The sequence below is a fragment of the Podarcis filfolensis genome (assembly GCF_964270895.1).
Source record: "Podarcis filfolensis genome assembly, chromosome: 5".
Taxonomy (NCBI): Eukaryota; Metazoa; Chordata; class Lepidosauria; order Squamata; family Lacertidae; genus Podarcis; species Podarcis filfolensis.
The window spans coordinates 64,247,357-64,268,938 of NC_139608.1; the positions used below are offsets into that span (position 1 = coordinate 64,247,357).

General features: G+C 43.0%; 1 protein-coding gene across 3 annotated transcripts; it reads right to left on the reverse strand.

Annotated features, from left to right (window-relative positions):
- Positions 1-670: 670 nt before the first annotated feature.
- LOC310762720 (lysosomal acid lipase/cholesteryl ester hydrolase-like) lies at positions 671-17,674 on the reverse strand. Of its 3 annotated transcripts, none has more exons than XM_083614163.1 (10): positions 17,498-17,674; positions 16,331-16,457; positions 11,076-11,193; positions 9,136-9,334; positions 8,871-8,980; positions 7,529-7,665; positions 6,354-6,494; positions 4,822-4,893; positions 2,184-2,255; positions 671-1,213 (listed from the first exon to the last, which is right to left on the reverse strand). In XM_083614163.1, exons 2-10 carry the CDS (start codon positions 16,448-16,450, stop codon positions 980-982), a joined length of 1,203 nt encoding a protein of 400 aa, XP_083470289.1. In that variant the 5' UTR covers positions 16,451-16,457; positions 17,498-17,674; the 3' UTR covers positions 671-979. The 3 variants fall into 3 exon arrangements, with proteins under 3 accessions (XP_083470289.1, XP_083470288.1, XP_083470287.1); XM_083614162.1 differs by having other exon boundaries at positions 16,331-16,472; XM_083614161.1 differs by having other exon boundaries at positions 16,331-16,549.
- Between the last annotated feature and the right edge of the window lie 3,908 nt (positions 17,675-21,582).

Genomic DNA, 21,582 nt, shown 5'->3' on the forward strand with positions numbered 1-21,582 from the left:
TTCAATATTTATTAAAAGATAATCTGGGAAGTATTTGCTGCTAGCTGTGTTCACAGGCCATTCTTTTCTTCGGAAGACTGAAGGAGCCAATAAGCGAGCAATTTTAGATGCCCAGAGATTATTTAGATTGTGCTGTTTGGATTTTTTTCTCTCTCCCTGTGCATTTCAAATGTCAAACAGATACATCTTCCCATCTAGAGCTGTACTATAACTCCCATTATCCCTAGCTAGCAGAACCAGTAGTCAAGGATGAGGGGAACTGTAGTCCAAAAAACAGCAGGCAACCCAAGTTTGGGAAGAAACCCAGGAAACAGCTAATTAAGTTTGTTTTCTTCTCTGACCAACAACACAATAGTAAAGTAGAAAGCAGTGGGTTCCCCTCTTGGGGGTACTCAAGGGTATGTAGTACCAGAACCTTTTTTCTAGAAGAAAAGCACTAATAAAAAGAAATCCCAAGATTATTTATGTCAGTGTTTCCCAAACTTGGGTCTCCAGCTGTTTTGGACTACAACTCCCATCATCCCTAGCTAGCAGAACCCAGTGGTCAGGGATGAGGGGAACTGTAGTCCAAAAAACAGCAGGCAACCGAAGTTTGGGAAGCACTGTGCTGTTTTGCCATATATGTAACTTGTTACAACAACATAGTTGCATCAAGGGAAAACTAACTACATATCTCTCAGCTCACACCTTATTAAACGCTTGCCAAATTACAAAGGTATTGCAAAGAAAAGAGGTTGCGAAAGAGGGATTAATTTCTTCATCTCCAAAGCAGCATTGATTGTAGTATATAGATTTTTCTTCTTCATCATCATCTCAGTTATTTCTATGTACAGTTGCATCAAAGATTATGGATATCCCCTGAACAAGAATATGAATATTCTCAGTGGTCAACTCAATTACAGCAGTTCTAATTGCTTTATCCATGATCTCTGTGTACATGTCCTCCTTCCCTAAGACTTCCGAACATCAGTGACCAGCACTATTGATACTTCTTCATTATCTCTATGATCTCCATATACATGCGCTCAGTTGCATCAATTCCCCAGATAAAATCTAGGTGGCTCCATTCGGGAATATGCTTTTCATAAATGAGGTTAGTAATTCGTGGGCGTAATAGTTTTACATCATTTTGGTGTGCAAACAAGTCTTGCCCTCCAGTCCATATTGCGATCGGTATTTGAATATCTTCTATCCTGTATACAGGAGGCGTTGTCTGGGGATAAAACAACAACAGTAATGACCACTAAAAACTTCCTTCCAAGCAGATGATGTAAAAAACAAGGCAACCTATAAAACAAAATAGGACTATACACAGGTTGCTCGTAACTTCCCTCTGGCCAGGAATCTTGAAGCAATATAGCAGAGGTCAGCAAACTTTTGCAACTGGCGGCCGGTCTACTGTCCCTCAGACCTTTTTGGGGGGGTGGACTATATTTTTTTGGGGAAAGAATGAACGAATTCCTATGCCCCACAAATAACCAAGAGATGCATTTTAAATAAAAGGACATATTCTACTCATGTAAAAACACGCTGATTCCCGGACTGTCTGCGGGCCAGATTGATAAGGTGATTGGGCCTGATCTGGCCCCCGGGCCTTAGTTTGCCTACCCATGCAATATAGTAAAATATATCAAGAGGCAAGATTATTGGGGTATTATATATGTAACTGAACCATTTTCACAACCAAAATCCATTTGTCAGTGGCATATAAACTGTGTCTCAGCACACTGCATTTCTAAAAACATATATAGTTTTTCATAATCTACCTCTCAATTATTACACTTGTAAATTACAATTCCAGCCAGACGTGATTCCACATTATGTATAGTAATGTAAAAACTAGGAAAATGAAACCTATTTTAAACTACATTTAAAAACATTCAGTCAACTAGCAAGCAAACTACAAAAAACCCTGTAAAATACCTCCAAATTGCACACAACAGAATGTTTACTAAAATAGTGTGTAAATTTGAACACACCCAAGATAATAAAATGGACTTTAGATAACAGCAAAAAATATGTGAGGATGGGCGCTGAGCTTAGCTCCCTGACATAGGCATGCCTTTGAACATAAATCTAATGTGGTCCCCCTCTTATAGATTAAGTGGGAAATAGTATCAAAAAAGTTTCCATGTGCAATATACCTATCAGAGATGTTATTCTGATTTCAAACACTGCCCTACCTGATTGTACTTCTCCATATTCTTTTCCTCTGAACCATGATCATATCCTTCAAATTGTTTTCTCATATGCAGCTAGAAATAAATTGTGCATTTTTGTAAAATGTATAGTTTCCAAAGATGCAAAAAGTGTCATATGTAGGATTTCAGCAATCTTGACAACAGCCCTGTAAGATAGGCTGCTCTTATTTATCCCTGTTCTTTGGATAGATTGCTATAATGGTCTCATTATGAATATCCATCTATAATCATTTAATAGTTCCAGAAAACATTTTTTAAATCAACTACAGTGGTACCTCGGGTTACGTACGCTTCAGGTTACATACGCTTCAGGTTACAGACTCCGCTAACCCAGAAATATTACCTTGGGTTAAGAACTTTGCTTCAGGATGAGTACAGAAATCGTGTAGCAACGGCGCAGCAGCAGCAGGAGGCCCCATTAGCTAAAGTGGTGCTTCAGGTTAAGAACAGTTTCAGGTTAAGAACAAACCTCCAGAACGAATTAAGTTCTTAACCCGAGGTACCACTGTATGGATTAATACACTGCTTCTTTAAAATGTTGCTTTATTTCCACATGAGTACATGGATGGAATCCCATTGCATTCTTTTCTGGGAAGTACTGGATAGAGTCAGATTTCATGTGCCACATGATCCTTTCCCTGATTCCAAACATCGGAGGAAGCTGCTTCCAGCCATTCTGTAGATAGCTACAAAATCTGCAGGCACAAATAATAAACATCCTGCTGTGACAGAAGAGCTAGAATGATTGGCAGCAGGGAAGTGGAATAGGATGTTCGGCACAGTTTAAAGCAAGTAGAAAGCATGGGTTGAAAAATGACAGAGATAAGAGACTCTAGTTGTGTGTGGGAAAGTCAGAGCCCAAGGGAAAGTGAGATGGGAGAAATACAGAAAGTGAATGGGGAAGAGTTGGGTTAACTGTTTCGAAACATAGAATAGAAAAGTTAGATAAGAAAACCAGACTTCAAAGAACTGACCTGCCAAATTAGCTACCAGGCTAAGTTCAAGGTGCTGGTTTGGTGCATAACACCCTACACAGCCTTCTCCAAAATGTTGCAAAAGACAATCAGATAAAGAAAATGCCATGGTGGGAGGAAGGGATCTGGACTTGGCTGATTCGGAGCTGCAGGGCTAGAATCTCAGCAACACTCTCCAGTTGCAGGGCTCATACTGTTTCTTAGAAAAAGTTGGTCCAGCCTCTGTTTTGTCCAACCTTTGATTTTTCTCTGTCTCCTCCCCCATTCCCAATTAATCCCAGATTCCTGTGTCTGTGTGTATGTGAAGTTTGATGTGTGTGTCTTAGCCTTATGGTTACATAGGTGGTGTCACACTTCCCTTATGACTATCCCTCATTTTGGTCCTACTTTTTAAGGTAAGGTTTATTTATAGCTGCATTCTGCTTCATGTACTTCTCCTTATTAGTACTTCTATCTTGTATGCATGCATGTGCAGCGGTGTAGCTAGCCGCTCGGGTGCCTGGTGAGGGGTGTGTGTCCTGCAGCCGGGGGTGGGGCGATCCACCCATAAGGGCGGGGTGAGCCTCTCCGCCGCATGGAGCCTCTCCGCCGCCTCCCCCTCAGCTGTAGGGCAGCTGAGGGAGAGGCGGTAGGCAGAAGCAAGTCCCACGCTGCCATTTCAGGCAGCGTGGAACCTGCAGGCACCTAAGCCACCATGTCACTCCTAAAAAGTTTTGTGAGGCCATTTTTAAAAACAAAAAAGCCCTCATTTTGTCACACACCCCCTCAGTAATGACACCCGGGGTGGTGTGCACACACCCCGCACCCCCTTCCTCCACCACTGTGCATGTGTGAGTAAGTCTTGTGAGCAAACTGCACACAGTCCAATACATATACAGAACAGAACAGGGGTGCAGGTGGCACTGTGATCTAAACCACTGTGCCTCCTTGGGCTTGCCAATCAGAAGGTTGGTGGTTCAAATCTCCACAACGGAGTGAGCTCCTGTTGCTCTGTCCCAGCTCCTGCCAACCTAGCAGTTCGAAAGCACATCAAAGTGCAAGTAGATAAATGGGTACTGCTGCAGCGGGAAGCTAAACGGCCTTTCCGTGCCCTCTGGCTTCCATCACGGTGTCCCGTTGTGCCAGAAGCAGTTTAGTCATGCTGACCACATGACTCGGAAAACTGTCTGTGGATAAATGCCGGCTCCTTGGCCTGAAAGCAAGATGAGTGCTGCAACCCCATAGTTTTGTGTGTGTGTGTGTGTGTGTGTGTGTGTGCGTGTGCGCGCTTCAGTCATTAAAAAAAATATAATCTTTTTTTGGGGGGGAAGGGAATTGTAAAGCTGGCTAGCACGAAAGTCCTTGCATGGAGCTACCTTTCTGAAATTTCAATTACACATGGGGAGGAAACCCCCAAACAGGGGTATTTCCCCCCTGCATGCCTCCCCCTTCCTCTCAAGTTGGCTCAGGGTGTGTGTGTGTGTGTGTGTGTGTGTGTCAAGAGGACCCATGGAACAGCTTGGGGGGAGGAGGAGAGTGGGGATCATTTTGTCTGGTAAACCAAAATGCTTGTCTTGCCAGATCAATTGACATAGCACTATGATGAATTTCTTCAATGGCATTTTAATAAATATCGAATAAACATAATATTTGAAAATTCAATATACCTGTTTCCAATGAAACACATTTTGCACAGATGTTCCAGCAGGACAATGGCTTACATACACGTCCATTCGGCTCTGAAATAGAACAGTCTACATAGCTTACGCTGCTATGATGCTCTGTTCTGGAAGCCTCACCTGATATTTACACTTTTCCCTTTTCAACAGCATGCAAAGACCTTTCTTTTTCCCAGAGAAATGAATATACAACAGTCATGATGTCTGAAGATGAGGTACAGATAGAGTCCAACAACAACTAGAGGACCACAGGTTTGCCAGCCCAGTCTGACTGTAGGACTAGAATTCAAAGGGAATCTGTGGTTCAGACATGCTTCAGGAAGCTCACAGTCCATTAGGGCTTCCTGCCTATCCATTTCAGCTTCTCATCCGTAGTGCAAGAGTGCATGTGTACCTACAGGAAGCCTCTTGGATCGACAGGGGTCAACAAAATTGCCGTGCTGGATTAGATGCATTTGCATGACTTCCCCATGATTGCATAGCAATACATAACAATACTTTGTGCACAGAATTAGAGGGAAAGTGATGCAGATCTGTGTTCCTTCCTGAGAACTTGTGTGATGAAACAAATGTTCATCATAAAGGTGGAATGGGAATTCTTTGCTACCCCTAGACAGAGGAGAGAAATGGTAATCCATTTCCACATTTCAATAATTTCAACCTGGAAGCTTTTACATAACAAAGCTTAAGCACTCATTAAGCTTAGATATAATATATCCTCAACTCCAGCAACCCCAAACAATCTATATGTCATAGATGTTTTTAATTATTTACAATATGCTTTTAATTTATTTTAAATTCTATTGTTCTACCATTGATGTGCTCCCTCTAGGGAGGAAGGATGAGGTAGGAAATTTTTATTTATTTATTCGTTGCTGTTGTTGTTTCTAATCCAACAACAGGAAGTACCTCAAAGTCACATGTGCCCAAGCTTAAGCCTATGCATGTTTGCTCATCATAAACTCACCTGGGATTGCAGGGCTAGTTTTCAAGAGAAAGAATCACCCTTCAGGGGCAGAAGGTCTTGCCCTGCCCTTGCCACTTGGAATGCAACTCACTTAAGGGGATTGGGTGTGTAACATATAAGCAATGGCAACAATATAGTGACTGTGCATAAAGCTCCAGAACCAGGTCCATGTTGTCTGTCTGGTATCTACCCAGCTCACTGAGAACCCATTTTAGTGGTTAGTGGGTGGTAGTGCCACGTTTGAATGGGAGCCAAGCTTTGCCCCCACCCCCAGTGGCCACCTGCCATTTTGATTTACCTAAAATTTAATTCCCATAAATCTATGAAATTGCTTTGTGTGTGTTCTGGGGACCATCAATAACACTGAGCCAAGAGCACCCTGAAATCTGGTGCTGTCCCTGCCCGCAACTCTTTTGTTGTTGTTTTTGGTATGTGTCATGGTTCCAGCTTGACTTCCAGGGTCATCAGTCTCTTTCCCTTATACCTAACCTACTTAAACACAAGCTCCCCTAAAATTTCCATTAAGTGTTACGAAGACAAGAATATAACTTACCAGGTTGAAATTGGGGGTGTTATATCCAGCCGTAAAGGAAAGAAATTTGGCACAATATTTAGGCTGATAAGTGCAAAACCTAGAGACTTGCGTTTTCCAATGTATAGCGTAATCAAAAATATTTTTCTGGCCAAATATTGCCTGAAAAATAATATATTTGAAATTAGCTACCACTAAACCAAATAAAGATAAACACCCTATTCCCACAGAGTCCCACTGTTGTGGAATGTGTATGGAGGCAGGAGGGAAGGAAGTCTATAGTGGTTTCTCAGGCTGCTACTGGGTTCCCAGTAGATGCCCATTTTGCAACTGGCACTGCCAGGATGTGGAAGAGGAGTCAGCCAAGCCGCATCATTCCATAGCACTTAAGTGCCTTTCCTGCTTCCTATGTCATTATGTAGCATAGCTCATTTCCTATTTTCTATTAGCATCATTTTCAAATAGACAGAGGGCTGCTTAAAGTCCTGATGCCACAAGTCCAGCCTTGCTGCCAATGAGCAGAGGGAGGGAGGGAGGGAGGGAGGCAGCTCCAAAGCTCTCGAAGGAGAGCCCAGATGTGCTTCAAGCACCTCCTGCTCTCCAGCTCAGGTTCCTCTCAGGGCATTTCCGCTGCTTCCAGATGACACCTCAGCTGGAGCTGCTTCACAATTCCCTCAGTGGTACTGTGCTTGGGAGGAAGAACATTTGCTATGCAAACTTTCCTGCCCACACTGGATAGGGGAGAGCTCCCAACCTGCAACACAAACCAGGTTGCATGCCTTTTCCTTCATTGCAAATGTCAATGAGACTGCAGTAGGACCAGCAAATATGGCAGGTTGGGTTGGACAGGAGAATAACTGCTGTGGCTGGGGATAGTGGCCAGAGTGCTGAAGGGGCCCAAGGGATCCCTCATACCTGACAGTGCCACTTCCTGCTTTGCCTCCCCCCACCATAGATCTAATGGGACACTCCTTAGTAAATTATAAGAAACTGTTACAGCACTCTTAGGGCCTTAGGGAAGAATAGCGGGGCACGCTGAGTTTGGCAAACAAATGAGAGCAGGGCGATGGCACTAGCATATACGTGTGTGTGTGTGTGCGCGCACACACACACACACATATGGACTATGAATATAGATCTTTACTCAACTCTGTGCCTAATCTGTGCTCATATAAATAGTGCCCAGAAAGACTTACATGCATGATCATATCAGGAATAAGCACTAGGTTTCTGAGTGGGGTTGTGCAAAATGTCACTGTGGCTACAGGTGCCAAAGCAAAAAATACTTTGATTCTTTCAGCCAGTTTTGGCCAAGTAGAGAATCCTATGAAACCTGAGAAAATAAAATTTATCCTAAATCAGCAAGCTGTCAATTTCTTCACCTTTCTAGAATACCTATAGTCCTTGAAGTGGATAAAAATGTAATGGTCTTCCTTCATGTTGAGTGCCTTTAGCTTTATATTCCATTTCTGTTGGGCCTTTTAATGGCTAGTTGGTGTCTTGGGGGGTTGGAATGGTCATGTTAGTTTATGCTGGTTTTCATAATATTTTGTACTGTCTAAAATGGAATTCAATGCCTGTTTTTAATCTGGTTTTTAAAATGTATTATGATTTATTTGTGTTCATTTTTGTAAGTCACTTTGGGAAGCATTTTGATTGAAAAGCAAAATATAAATCTTTTAAATAAAGAAGGGGAGCCTTGCTGAATGCAAGGGGGTGGATAGCTCAGTTCCACTTGCTGCTCTGCCCTTTTTAACTAGGATGATGTACATTGGTCCATGTGAGGGCTGTCTGAGATACCTGTCCAAGAATGTGGAGAGAAGCTCCTATCCAGTGTAGATTGGGGATAGGGAACCTGTTGCCTTCCAGAACATGTTGGACCCCCAGCCTGGATGACTAATGGTCAAGTATAATGGGAGTGACAGTGTAACAACAAACATTATGAGGGCCACAAGTTCTCCATCCCTGGTGTGAACAGTACTGAGCTATGTGCATCCACGGTTTGTATCAGGCAATTTCCTACTGAACCAGGGGTGGGAAAGTGGATTCTGCTGACAAGTTAGAGACTCAACATTCTCACTCCCCGATACGGCACATTTGATGCCAGTGATGTCGAGTTGAAACCTGCAGCTGCAAAGGAAGAATCAGGAGCACAGATTTTCCCTTTCTTCCTCTACAGCCCTGCATTTAAACCAAGCCATGGCTGTAGGGGAAGATTCTCTCTTTGCAGCCACAATTTGAAATCAAGTTGTGGCTCTGGCTTCAAAGAACAAACTGGGACTTCCTCCCAAGCGCAGTGGTTCTTCCATCCCAGGACTGCGCTTTTTGAATCTGGCACCTTTTTGGCCTCAGAAAAGGGCACCCAATTCAAAAAACAAACAAACACCCAAATCATAGCAGAAGCTGGCTGTATGCTGTGCTTCCCCCTGACAGCTTTGTTTCTTTCTAGACCTGGTTTGTCTCAGTGTGTCATTGGAACAATATCTCCACATCCCATTGCGATGCTCATGTGAAAACAGCCTGCATTCTGTAACATACCACTTGTGGAGCCTTCAGAATGGCCTATGTAATATAGTTGTTCCTGCCCGGTTTTATTCAGAATGAAGTGTATAACAGCTGGAAGGTCATAGTATCCCATCTCATGAAAACTAGAGAGAGAAATGCACACAATAATGCATGAGCAAGCATTGGTGATGTATTAGCATTAGTAATGGATAAACAAGAGGCAAGGATTAGCACAAACCAAAGAAAAATATCTACATGGATAATGTGATGACATAATCCATCATCTTTGTTTTCTTACCTAAACTCCCAGAATTTCTTTTCACTTCTTCTCATTGTTTTATGATTTGAAGACCAAAGATTTCCTCTGCTGTTTCCAAGCCAAACATCATACCCAGTGTCTGCCAATACGAAACCCAAACTGTTGCTGGGCAAGTTCAAAATCCAGTGGGTAGCATCTCCAAGAAAAGCATGTTGCAAAAACACACTGGGCCGTGGACCTGTAAAATAGTAAGAGATGCTTTGTTAATGGCCTGTTATATTCTATATAAGGGACTCCAATTTTCAGTGTGGGAAGAAAACAATTTGATGTATTCTTATTAACTTATTTATTTATACCCCACTTTTTCCCATGATGGGTCTCAAGGCAACTTACAGATAAAAACAAAAACTGCTTAAAACATAGAAAAATCAACCCTTACTATACAATTAAATATTGATAGAATTATAAACTATATACATATATAAAATCTGTTTAAAATATACCAGAAATTACAAGAAAAACGGCACGGCACCAGCCCTTTCATCAAAAGCAGCCAATTCCCAATTGCCTGTTGGAACAAAATTAACTTCACCGGCTGGCAGAAGGACAGCAAGGATGGAGCCAGTCTAGCTTCCCTAGGGAGTTCCGAGTCTGGGAGCAGTCACCAAGAAGGCCCTCTCCCAGGTCACCACAAAACATGCCTGTCAGGGTGGTGGGATGGAGAGAAAGTCCTCTCCAAAACATTTCAAAACCTGGGCGCGTTAATATGAGGGAATACCATTTTTTTCAGATAGCTGGGACCTAAGCTGTGTAGGGCTTTATAGGTCATATACAGTACATTGCATTGCTGTCCTTCTGCCAGCGTGTGTCACTGAGGCCAAATCAGACGTCTCAAGGAATGGGCACACTTGGCGCACTAGCTTTAACTGTGCAAATGCACTCCTGGCCACCACAGAGACCTGAGCATCCATGCTTCCAGGAGCATTCCCGAATTGCGAATCTGTGTCTTCACAGGTTGAATCCCTATTCCCTGTTCTGCCTTCTGACTGACTAAAAGTACGCCTGTTTTGTCTGGATTAAGTTTCAGTTTGTTCACCCTCATCTATTACTGATGACAGACACTGGTTTAGAACCAAGATTGCTTCCTTGGATTTAGGTGGAAAGTCAAAATAGAGCTGGGTGTCATCAGCATACTGGTAACACTGAGCCCCCAAATGCCGGACACCCTCTCCTGACAGTTTCATGTAAATGTTTCAATAGCATGGGGGGCAGAAGAAAACCCTGAGGGACACTGAAGGCCAATGGCCATTGTGTCAAACAGGAGTCCCCAGACCATCTCTTGGGTTTGCCCCTTCAGGAAGGAACAGAGCCATTGTAAAACATTGCCTCCCAATCTCATCCTTGCAAAGCAACCCAGAAGGATATCATGGTCAATGGGACTGAAAGGCACTGAGAGGTCCAGCAGAACCAACAGGGACACATTACCTTTGTCCAGTTCCTGGTGTAAGTCATCCACTAAGATGACCAAAGCTGTTTTTGTCCCATAACCAGGCCTGAAACCAGATTGAAATGGATCTGGATCATACAATTAACTGTCAATGGAAGTTAGTCCAATTCACATCTTTACTTGTTCTGCCCAAGACACTTCATTTGAAATGTGTAGATCACAATGTTCAAGAGGCTTTGCTTCACATATGGCATGACAATGCATTTTTCCTGTGTTGCCCTTGCATACCAATGTCCATTATTAACTTGTTTGCAAATGTCAACATTACTCTAGCATTGAGCTGCAAACCTTCACTTACCAGATAATCAATGAAGGGACTAATTAATGGACTCAACACTTAATTCCTATTTAATTAATCAGTGCTTAATTACACACAGTTGGGATTAGGATTATGGCCAAAATTTGCAAAACTGAGGGTGGGATGGGGTAGGGCTTGTCAGTGTTATGGTGTTACCCTTTCCCATGGCATTACCTTTGTCTGCATCACAGTATCTTCCACAAGGTATTCTGTTGATTGTAAGTATATATCCGTCTTCTGTCTCAACATGGTGTTCCTCACTTGGGTATCCATGATAATGGATAATCTCACTCTGGGGAGAAAACAGAATGGGTTTGCTTGAAGGCATCTCCTTTGTAATTAAGTGCTGTCCATCCATCCGTCCATCCTTCCTTCTGCCCACCTGTCTCTGTTAGCAAGTAGGTGCACCATCAGTAGGGAAATTCACCACAGCTGAGTTTCCAGCTTCACCCAAGCAGATAGAAAGCAGCTACAAGGAGCTCTGCCATGAGCTAGAGGGAGCCCTGGCCGGCAAAGCATCAAGGGAAGTTTTAGCCTCAACCATGACATACACTCCCACATTTCTCCAATTAAAATAGAAATCCTATTTATTATTTATATTTATATTTATATTTATATTTATATTTATATTTATATTTATATTTATATTTATATTATTTATATCACACCCATCTGACTGGGTTGCCCCAGTCACTCTGGGCAGCTTCCAACCTATATAAAAACATAATAAAACATTAATAGTTCATCAAATTAATAGTCAAATTCATCCTCCAGGGATCCACTGCCATCCCCACTTAACTCACCAGCAGGAACAGGAACAGGCAAGAGCCCAAGGTGTTGGGGGACATGTGGGCAGAGGAAGCAAGTGGGGAGGAGAAGGAGGATCCAAGAGAAGGGGCCAGTGAGTTGTGGGGTGCTGTGCCCCTCGTGGTGGAGGAAGAGGGGAGTCAGAAGGAAGAGACCTGGCAGCCAGAGACAGGGGAGACAAGGAGAAGGAGGAGAAAGCGCTGCAGGAGGCCTCAGATCCTGTAGATACTGAGAGTCATGGCTTTGGAAACCTCTAGGTCAGGCTTCCTTAACCTCGGCCCTCCAGATGTTTTGAGACTACAGTTCCCAGCATCCCTGACCACTGGTCCTGCTAGCTAGGGATCATGGGAGTTGTAGGCCAAAAGCATCTGGAGGGCCGAGGTTGAGGAAGCCTGCTCTAGGTTCTCTCCTCTGCTGTCTCCATCCTCAAGGAAGGTGCTGAAGGACTGGAAACAGCAAGAGCTGCTATTGAGGAGGTGATTGAGCAAGCTATAGCAGGCAAGGTGGGAAGGAAGCATGCAGTAGTAGGTGTCATGACAGCTGTATAGCAGGGAGTGTTTTTAAATGTTAGCAGCTGAGGTAACCAAGTGCTTTGCCAATGAAGAACTAAAGATCCTGTTGCTCATATTCATAGAATCTTAGAGCTGGAAGTGATTTATTTTCAAATTCAAAATTCTTTTGCCTCAATCCTTTTATTTTCCTCTCTATTTAATTTCTTGTAATATAATGTTACAAGTGATTAAATTACGACAAACACAATAGAATATTGTGTTTGTAGTAATTTAATTTCTTGTAATATTTCTTTTTTTGAATTATGGTGCTAGAGGAGACTCTTGAGAGTCCCATGGACTGTAAGAAGATCAAACCTATCCATTCTGAAGGAAATCAGCCCTGAGTGCTCACTGGAAGGACAGATCGTGAAGCTGAGGCTCCAATACTTTGGCCACCTCATGAGAAGAGAAGACTCCCTGGAAAAGACCCTGATGTTGGGAAAGATGGAGAGCACAAGGAGAAGGGGACGACAGAGGACGGGATGGTTGGACAGTATTCTCGAAGCTACCAGCATGAGTTTGACTAAACTGCGGGAGGCAGTGGAAGACAGAAGTGCCTAGCGTGCTCTGGTCCATGGGGTCACGAAGAGTCAGACACGACTAAACGACTAAACAACAACAACAACACAATATTTCTGTATATTTCTAGGTTTTTGTAATAAATCTTTTTCTTTCCTTACTAACTCATTTACTTTTTCCAGTTTTTAAATTTCATGTGAATTTTTCAAATATGCATTTTGCTTTATTAGGTAGCTGCTTAGGACTGCCTGACTTGTGTCCCAGACCCTCTTCGAAGTAGAAGAAAGAGAAGAAGGTGAAGAAGTAGATAGAGATGGAGAGGAGCAAGAAGGAAAGGAGGAGGAGGGAAGAAAGGAAGGAAAGGAAAAGAGAAGATTTAAGGGGGGGGGGTTAAAAGTTGACATTATACTAGTTCTCCAAAGTCTTTTTTATATTTTCTCACAAATGATGTGACTTTCATTACTTCCACACATTGTTGTTTCTTTCCCTTGTATGTAAAGAGAATTCCCTCTGGATGTTCCCACCGGAATGAAAGAGCTTCTGTCAAGAATTTGTGTTCACTCCTTTTTTAAAAAGAATCTTATCGGGATTTCATTCAAGTTGATAATTCTTTGTTCCTCAATTATCAGTCCTTTCTGAAAGTGCGCCTGCAGTACATTATTTTTGAAGCTTCTGGAATTGAATACCACTAAACAGCTGGTGATTTCTTACTTTTAACATAGGGTGATTCACTCTGAAAATCATGTGGCAACTGTAGTACTGCCGATTCCACCAATCAAAGTGATTGAGTGGGCACATCTAGTAGGTAAACTGTTCCCAAGTTCTGTTGGGCTTTATATACTAATTGTAACACCTTGAACTTGGCCAAGTAGCAAATTGGTGACCAGTGCAGATTTCTGAGCACAGGTGTTATATGCTGATATAGCCTCACTCCTGCCAGCAATCATGTTGCAGCTTCTAGGTCAAGCACAAGGCAAGCCCCACTTAGCATGCATTGCAGTAATCCAGTATTGAAGTAACCATTGCATGAACCACTGTGGCAAGGCTTTCCCAGCCCAGGAATGGCCACAGCTGTCAAACCAGTTGCAGCTGGTGAAAAGCAGTTCTAGCCACTGAGGCTACCTGAGCCTCCAGTGACAGAGCTGGATCCAGAAGCATCCCCAAACAGTGAACCCGCTCCTTCAGGGTGAGGCAACTGGTTAAATTTTCAGACATGGGAGCTTCTTACCCATGGTGCCCCCTTCTTGCCAGGATTCAAGTTCAGCTTGTTTTTTCCTCATCCATTTCACCTCTCCCAATGGCTTCATGTAGATAGCCACCAGCGGGCTGAAAGGCCCTCTCCCAATGCTACTGTCTGGACTTGGTCATGAAGGTAGGATTGGAACCACTGTAATGCAGTGCCCCAAATTTGAGTTCCTTGGAGCTGGTCCACGAGTATACCATAATCAATGGTATCAAGTGCCAACAAGAGATCAAAAAGGAGCAAGGTCACATTCCTCCATCCCACTCTCTGCAAAGGTCATCCATCAGGGTGACCAAGGCCAGTCCTGAACTCACCTGTGTCCTCCAAGAATGTCTTCAGTTGCTCCACCACTTTTCCCCAAAAGGGGATATTGACCACTGACTGGTAGCTGTTCTAATCCAAAGCATCTAGACCATTTCTCCTTAGGAGAAGTCACACTACTACCTCTTTCAATGCAGCAAGGACCTCCCTCTCATGCTGTGAAGCATTAACCACACTCTCGACCCAACCAACCAATTAGCCCCCCTCTACTAGATTTAGGAGGGACAGGGGGCAAGGGGGCATGTGGTTGGATGCAACTGCCCTGAGATCTAAGAATAATTTCACCTGCATCAGGTGAAACTGATCCCACAAAACAGGAGTTGCAACAAGTGCCGAGTCAACATTACTCTGGAGTTGAGAAACCTGATGCTCAAAGTGCATAAGCCAGTTGATCACAGTGGGTCTTTGAGGGCTCCAGAGGTCCCTCCCTCACACTGGGTCTCAGTAAGCCCCAGATCATACAAAATAACTCCAATACGAGGGTGTAAAATGAGCATTTTCGCTGCCTGTATTGCCACATAGTAGGCAGGATTATGTGTTCTTTTTGGCAGTAGAGCAAGAATTGTGCTACTTTAGTTTCTGTATGGCTAGTTTCATAGCTTGGAGCTCCTCGGAGTTTCATAGCTTGGAGCTCCTAAGGAGCTGCTCGGGCTCTAAACTGCTGGAGAGGACACTCAGGAGCCTAACCTGTCAACTGCCTGTTTTATCTCCTGGTTCCATAGGAAGATCAGGGCTTCAAAGCTGGATCACCAGCTTTTTCCCTGGAAAGTATCCCACAGCATCCAGGAACATTTCATGTTCCACTCACTTCTGACAGGTCATCTGAGCTGAAGATTTCTGAGTATGCATGTTAAACATTTTTTTTCATGGGTTTAACTGAAAAGCAAATAAGCAACCAAGCAAATATAACTAAGTGGCTGGGAGCTGAGTAATTTACCAAAGGGTGCTTGACAAATTTACAAAAACAAAAAAACAAAAAACCAAGGTTTCCTTTTCATTGGAAAAATATGAGAATAGCAGTTTTGGGGCAGAAGTTCAACTGTAACTTCTAATGATCCATTGCTGTGCTGCTAGAGATTCTGGAAACTGTGATGGGACTGTGGGGAGTTACTGTACAGAAGCAGGAGGAAAAAGGATTTTGAGATTACTGTAGTAGATTGTGTGCATGTGTGGCAGACCAGCCGAGGATTTGGCAACCAAAAAGGCAACCTGGGCTACTCTCCCCACCCCCATTTTAAAAACTTGGACATAAGTCTATACTGCAGCAATCTAGGCACTGATTGCATAATTTTGGCAGCTCCCTAAGGGGCATTATGTACCCAACAGAGGCATTATCTTAAATCCTTGACAAATTTCCTTGTTGCTTGGCAGAAAATCCTACTGCTTAAGACAGAACTAGTCATTTCCCCAAAAATCTCAGTATGTGTATTCTCCCAGCACAGAATCATCTCCTATCCAAAAACCTCTCCTTTGACATGGATTTGGTGAGAAGAAAGTGTATTTAAGAGCTGAGTTTTAGACAGAAAGATGGTGTTCCAACCAGGTACCTATGCTCCTAATGATTCAAGTCTGGATTTGGACCACAGGCCTGAAGGGGGTTTCTGTTGCTTCAGGGTAAAAGCAGGTATTGCCTTCCTGCTTTTTGGTCAGAGTTCCTTTACAGATGCAGCGGTACTTCTCACACCACTCTTGGAGAGTCTCATGATCTACTGACTGAGCCATCCCTTATTTGATGCCCAATACCCCTGGACCTGTGTCCCCAAAGCCTTTCCTCAGAACCTACCTAGGTTAATCCCCTAATTTCTATGCACTACCTTTGTAGGTCAGTCTGTAAACAAGCCTGTAACAAGTATCTATTACTACCCATAGATACTTACTAGTAGTATCTGAAATAGCCCCTAGTACTTTGGCACAAGCACTGGTGATTCCTTTTTATCTCTCTTAGTTTAATGACAAAGAAATAGCAGTCAAAAGTATGTCTTACTTACAACATTCATAAAACACTCAGGATCCACTGTATCTGCAGTCACAGGTTTTTCTGAAGCTTTGAATTCTTCTGAACTGTAAATTCCTTGGCACAAACATGCTACTATAATAAAGCCCCACATCTTCAACCTGTATGGAACAATGCTGTTGCATAACAATAACAACAACAGTAGTAGTAGTAGTAGTAGTAGTTGTAGTAGTAGTAGTATCATATGTGGTTCCTGCAGATTTAAAGCAGGAATGATGTGCCCAAAACTTTTGGTTAACGTGAAAGAAAATTCTGAAACCAATGTAATTCCCTGGTGGATCCTTTTTGACATAAAGGAGGAGATGTAAGAATGTGTTGGGAATGGGTGCGGGGATGTAAAACAGATAGGAAAACTATGACCTTGGATAACATGTGATCAGAGCATCATTTTAAGCATTTCTCTCTCTCTGAGATTCATGCTGAAATAATTAAAAAATAAATATCAGTTGGACTCTTATGTTGTTTCCCAGCATTTTCTTTCCTTGCTCAAATTTGGGAACAATCGGGAAAACCACACCAGTTCCTGGTAGCTTTATCTGTGGTTAGGGGGATGTGTTGAGGGACTGCTAAAGTTTTGGATCCTTCAGATCCAAGTCTTCCTCTGGTTTGCCCTCAGCATGTTGCAAATCTCTCACCAGGCACCAGCTCCCTCTTCTTTTAAGGTCCTTCTGATACTACAGCTCCAAAATTTGTAGTCCAAGGGCCATGGAAGTTTCTGTGGTGGTGTGTAGGGGAGCTACAGCATCTGATCTTGCTCTTCTAGATCAACTATCTCTATCTCTCTCTGCTCTTGGGGACGGAGATCCAGTGATTCCTAAGTCCCCTGGGATTTCAGGGATGTAGCACTACAAGTCTCTGTTTTCAAGACCTGTGTGGTTCCACTCACAAAACTTCCCAGTCATCTTCATGCATTGTATGCATACAGTGGTTATGTAAAATACACCCCCCCCCAATGGGGGAGAATTCTTCTGTTCACCATTCCCAGAGCACTGCCTCATCATCTAAAATATTTCAAAAGCCTGAACTATTATTTTTGTTGATCAGAGAAGCTTCCTTTCTCCAAACCTAGAACTATATTTCCCGGAGTTAACATCCCCCCCCGCCATGGAAGGAAATCTATATATACAAACAAACTACTCACCTAAAGCAGGATTCTCACCCTTCTTTGTTACAGTTGCAATTTTTTATTTTGGGCTAGAGTTCCTAAAGTGCAATTGCTAACGTTATTTGGACAGCTTAAGTTATTAGGCGAGTTTGTCGTCCTCTCTCAAAAGAAGTGCAGAGACCCGACTGAGCTTCGCAGAAGCGTTTATAAAACGGCAGTCCTCCAGAAGGTACATCGGAGCGTCGCCGGCCACTCTCCTGTTCCCCGGATTGGGCGTGACTCGGGAGCGGAGCTGCAAGCAGGCACGCTCCTTCTGGCGCGGAGCCCGGCTCAGTTGAAGGGGCCTGCTGTGACGCTACCACAAAATTGCGGCCGGGGCGACGCCACCCCCGCTATCATCGCAGCCTTTTGAAGAGACCAAAAGCAGTTCTTCAAATCCCAGCTAGCGACTCGTTATTACCTCCTTCATTATTGTTTGTAAAGAGTTCGGTACAGCCCACAGAGACTGCGTGCGAATGTCGATACACGGCCGAGAGAGCCTTAAGTGGATTTCATGCGTTTGATCAGAGATGCGTTTGATCGCAGCCGGCAACATGCGTTTGATCGCAGCCGGCAAGCAGGACAAAGCGAAGCAAATGGAACGGCTGCCTCTCCCCTTTGCACCTCACGATGCTAATATCACTTGAAACTGTTGAATGACGTAAACTATCTCTTCCGCTTTGTGTTGCCATCCATCTGCCTCCGGGGGTTAAGTCAAGCCACTGCGTTAGCAGCACCGAAGTAAGGCGCAGGCCTGGAGAATGTGTGTGGAAGCCCTGGGCTGCCCAGACCACAAGACCCAACTCTCAGTCTCTCACGGATGTGGCCCAAAGGAAAGCAGAGCAACCCAACCCATTAGACACCAACTTGGCTGCAGGTGTTGCCAGATGGAAGTGCAGAAGGTGCCATCCAACCACCTTAGGGACTGCACTCTTGTGTAGAGTTTGCTCCTTAGCCCTTTCTTCTCCCAAAGAAATCTTGCAAGGCAGCAGAGCTTTAGGACCAGAGTTTTCCTTCTCCTAGATGGGGGGCAGATGGGGCTCAGGCTGGTGAGCCCCATCTGCCCCTCTTTTCCCTCTACAGCACATACAGCAGTCGAGAGGCTTCGGAGATCCCTTTCTGTACTTCCTAGAATTGACCTGTTCTCCCTGCCCCACCCCCACCCCCACCCCTCACTAGCAGGCTTGAGATCTGTCAGGCTCGACAAGAACCTTCACAGAAGTGACGCAAATCAGTGCGGCCTTTTCAGAATGCTGAGGGAGCTATTCTGTAAAGGATGTGGCTTTAGATTCATGCTCATTATTCAATAATAATTAATTCTGCGGAGGAATTGAGGACACCTGGTAGCAGATTTGTTTGCGATAACTCAAAAATAAATTGAGTCAATGCTGACACATTTGGGTACTGGGTTAAGCATGTTGCTTCATCAGATTAAAGATTTCATTATACATCCATTGACGTGGATCCAAGCCCCAGACGAAATCCAGATGAGACCACCCGGGAATGAATTGGGGAGAAACAAGGTTCTTGGTTTGGCTGTCAGGTCTGAGAGCAGGTTTTTTCCTCCAGACCAAACTGCAGTTGGCACAGACATATCTTCCACTTTATATAAAGGAGGGATAAACTAGAAGGTGGAGGAAGGTGAATGAACTGGCTCCCCTCTGTCATCCCATTTCAGTGACAGAAAGTGGTGTCTTGTCTAACAAGAGACCCTAAAAAGAATTATGCCTTTCATAGTTCTGTTATGTATCAAAATTTTGTTGTTGCCAAAATTGGTGAAGTAGTTCAGAAAACACATTTAGTAGTTCTTTCCTGCATACTTTTAATGGACAAATAAACAAACCCCAGTGTTGCAAAATATGACTCAGCAATATCGAAAGCAACACGATGGCCAGAAACAATTACAGTACAGAAAACTTTATGGAATAATGCAAAACATCAAAACTATCAAACTGAAGTCTCTGAAAGTCCTTGAATAAGTCACGGTGCCAGACTTTACCCGGCGGAGATCAAGCTTGTAAAGATTTGTATAATCGGCAAATGTTTAATTCTGATGTCCAACTCTGAACTCTGCTGAACAGTGTTTCCAGATAGCAACTACTGTTTTATTCAGTTCTTCATCAGTCAATTAGCAGTGACTGCATAATCTCATGAGCACTATTCCAGAGCATTTTTCATTCTCATGTATATTATATTAATTCAAAAAAAGATTAGTTAATGAAGAAATTACACATCTTTCTACTTACGAGTGTTTGTTGAACTAATCGGCTGATGAAGAACTGAATGAAACAGTAGTTGGACTTTCAGAGACTTTCCTGCATTTTCAGGCATACTGTAGATCCCCTCCTTCCTGTTTCTGCATTAATCTGTCACTTTTTCCAAAACTCTCACCATAATTTGCATTTAAATCTGTTTTTTTTAAAGAAATATTTATTAAGATTTTACAAAAAACAAATATACAAAAACACATAATGAAAGAAAACAAGAAAAAAATAAGAGTGGGACGCGGGTGGCGCTGTGGGTAAAACCTCAGTGCTTAGGGCTTGCCGATCGCATGGTCGGCGGTTCGAATCCCCGCGGCGGGGTGAGCTCCCATCTTTCGGTCCCAGCTCCTGCACACCCAGCAGTTCAAAAGCACCCTTAAGTGCAAGTAGATAAATAGGTACCGCTTTATAGCGGGAAGGTAAACGGCGTTTCCGTGTGCTGCGCTGGTGCTGGCTCGCCAGAGCAGCTTTGTCACGCTGGCCACGTGACCCGGAAGTGTCTCCGGACAGCGCTGGCCCCCGGCCTCTTAAGTGAGATGGGCGCACAACCCTAGAGTCGGACACGACTGGCCCGTACGGGCAGGGGTACCTTTACCTTTTACCTAAACACACACCAAAAAAAAGAAAAATACAAAAAATTAAAAACAATTCTTTTTCATAATTTAAAACTCATTTGCTTGTTTCTTTGACTTCCTCACACCTCCCCTTCTTGTATTCCCATTTAAATAATCAAATCAGCAAATCCTTACCCTCTTTCATTTATCTTATCTCTATAACTTAACATTTTATAACTCAGTATTTTCATCCATTATCAATTCATTTTTGCATATTCTTATTAACTTTGTTACTAGTACCATGCCCTTCTTCCATATTCTTAAAGCATTACAGCTGGAAACCACTTAATTCCTATCCAACATCATTGTAACATTCATTAATTTTGCAATATTTCTGTAGATAGTCTTTAAATTTCTTCCAATCTTCTTCCACCGCCTCTTCTCCCTGGTCCCGGATTCTGCCAGTCATTTCTGCCAATCCCATATAGTCCATCATCTTCATCTGCCATTCTTCCAAAGTGGGTAAATCTTGTGTCTTCCAATACTTTGCAATAAGTATTCTTGCTGCTGTTGTAGCGTACATAAAGAAAGTTCTGTCCTTCTTTGGCACCAATTGGCCAACAATGCCCAGAAGAAAGGCCTCTGGTTTCTTCAAGAAGGTATATTTAAATACCTTTTTCATTTCATTATAGATCATTTCCCAGAAAGCCTTAATTCTTGGGCACGTCCACCAAAGGTGAAAGAATGTACCTTCAGTTTCTTTACATTTCCAACATTTATTATCGGGCAAATGATATATTTTTGCAAGCTTGACGGGGGTCATGTACCACCTGTAAATCATTTTCATAATATTCTCTCTTAAGGCATTACATGCCGTAAATTTCATACCTGTGGTCCACAACTGTTCCCAGTCAGCAAACATAATGTTATGTCCGACATCTTGTGCCCATTTAATCATAGCCGATTTCACCGTTTCATCCTGAGTATTCCATTTCAACAGCAAGTTATACATCCTTGACAAAATCTTAGTTTTGGGTTCTAACAGTTCTGTTTCTAATTTTGATTTTTCCACCTGGAAGCCAATTTTCTTGTCCAAATTATATGCCTCCATTATCTGATAATAATGAAGCCAATCTCGCACTTTATTTTTTAGTTTCTCAAAACTCTGCAGTTTTAGTCTATCTCCCTCTTGTTCCAAAATTTCCCAATATTTCGGCCATTTGGCCTCCATATTAAGCTTTTTCTGAGCTTTTGCTTCCATTGG

Bases quoted from the DNA above. Each gene is read 5' to 3' on its own strand.
- LOC310762720 (XM_083614161.1), bottom strand. From the start codon at position 16,540: ATGATACTACTACTACTACAACTACTACTACTACTACTACTACTGTTG. The intron at 7,666-8,870 runs GTATGTTACAGA...TTATTTTCTCAG, and splicing joins TTCTGAAGGCTCCACAAGTG to GTTTCATAGGATTCTCTACT. The intron at 6,495-7,528 runs GTAAGTCTTTCT...ATTATTTTTCAG, and splicing joins TTCCTGATATGATCATGCAT to GCAATATTTGGCCAGAAAAA.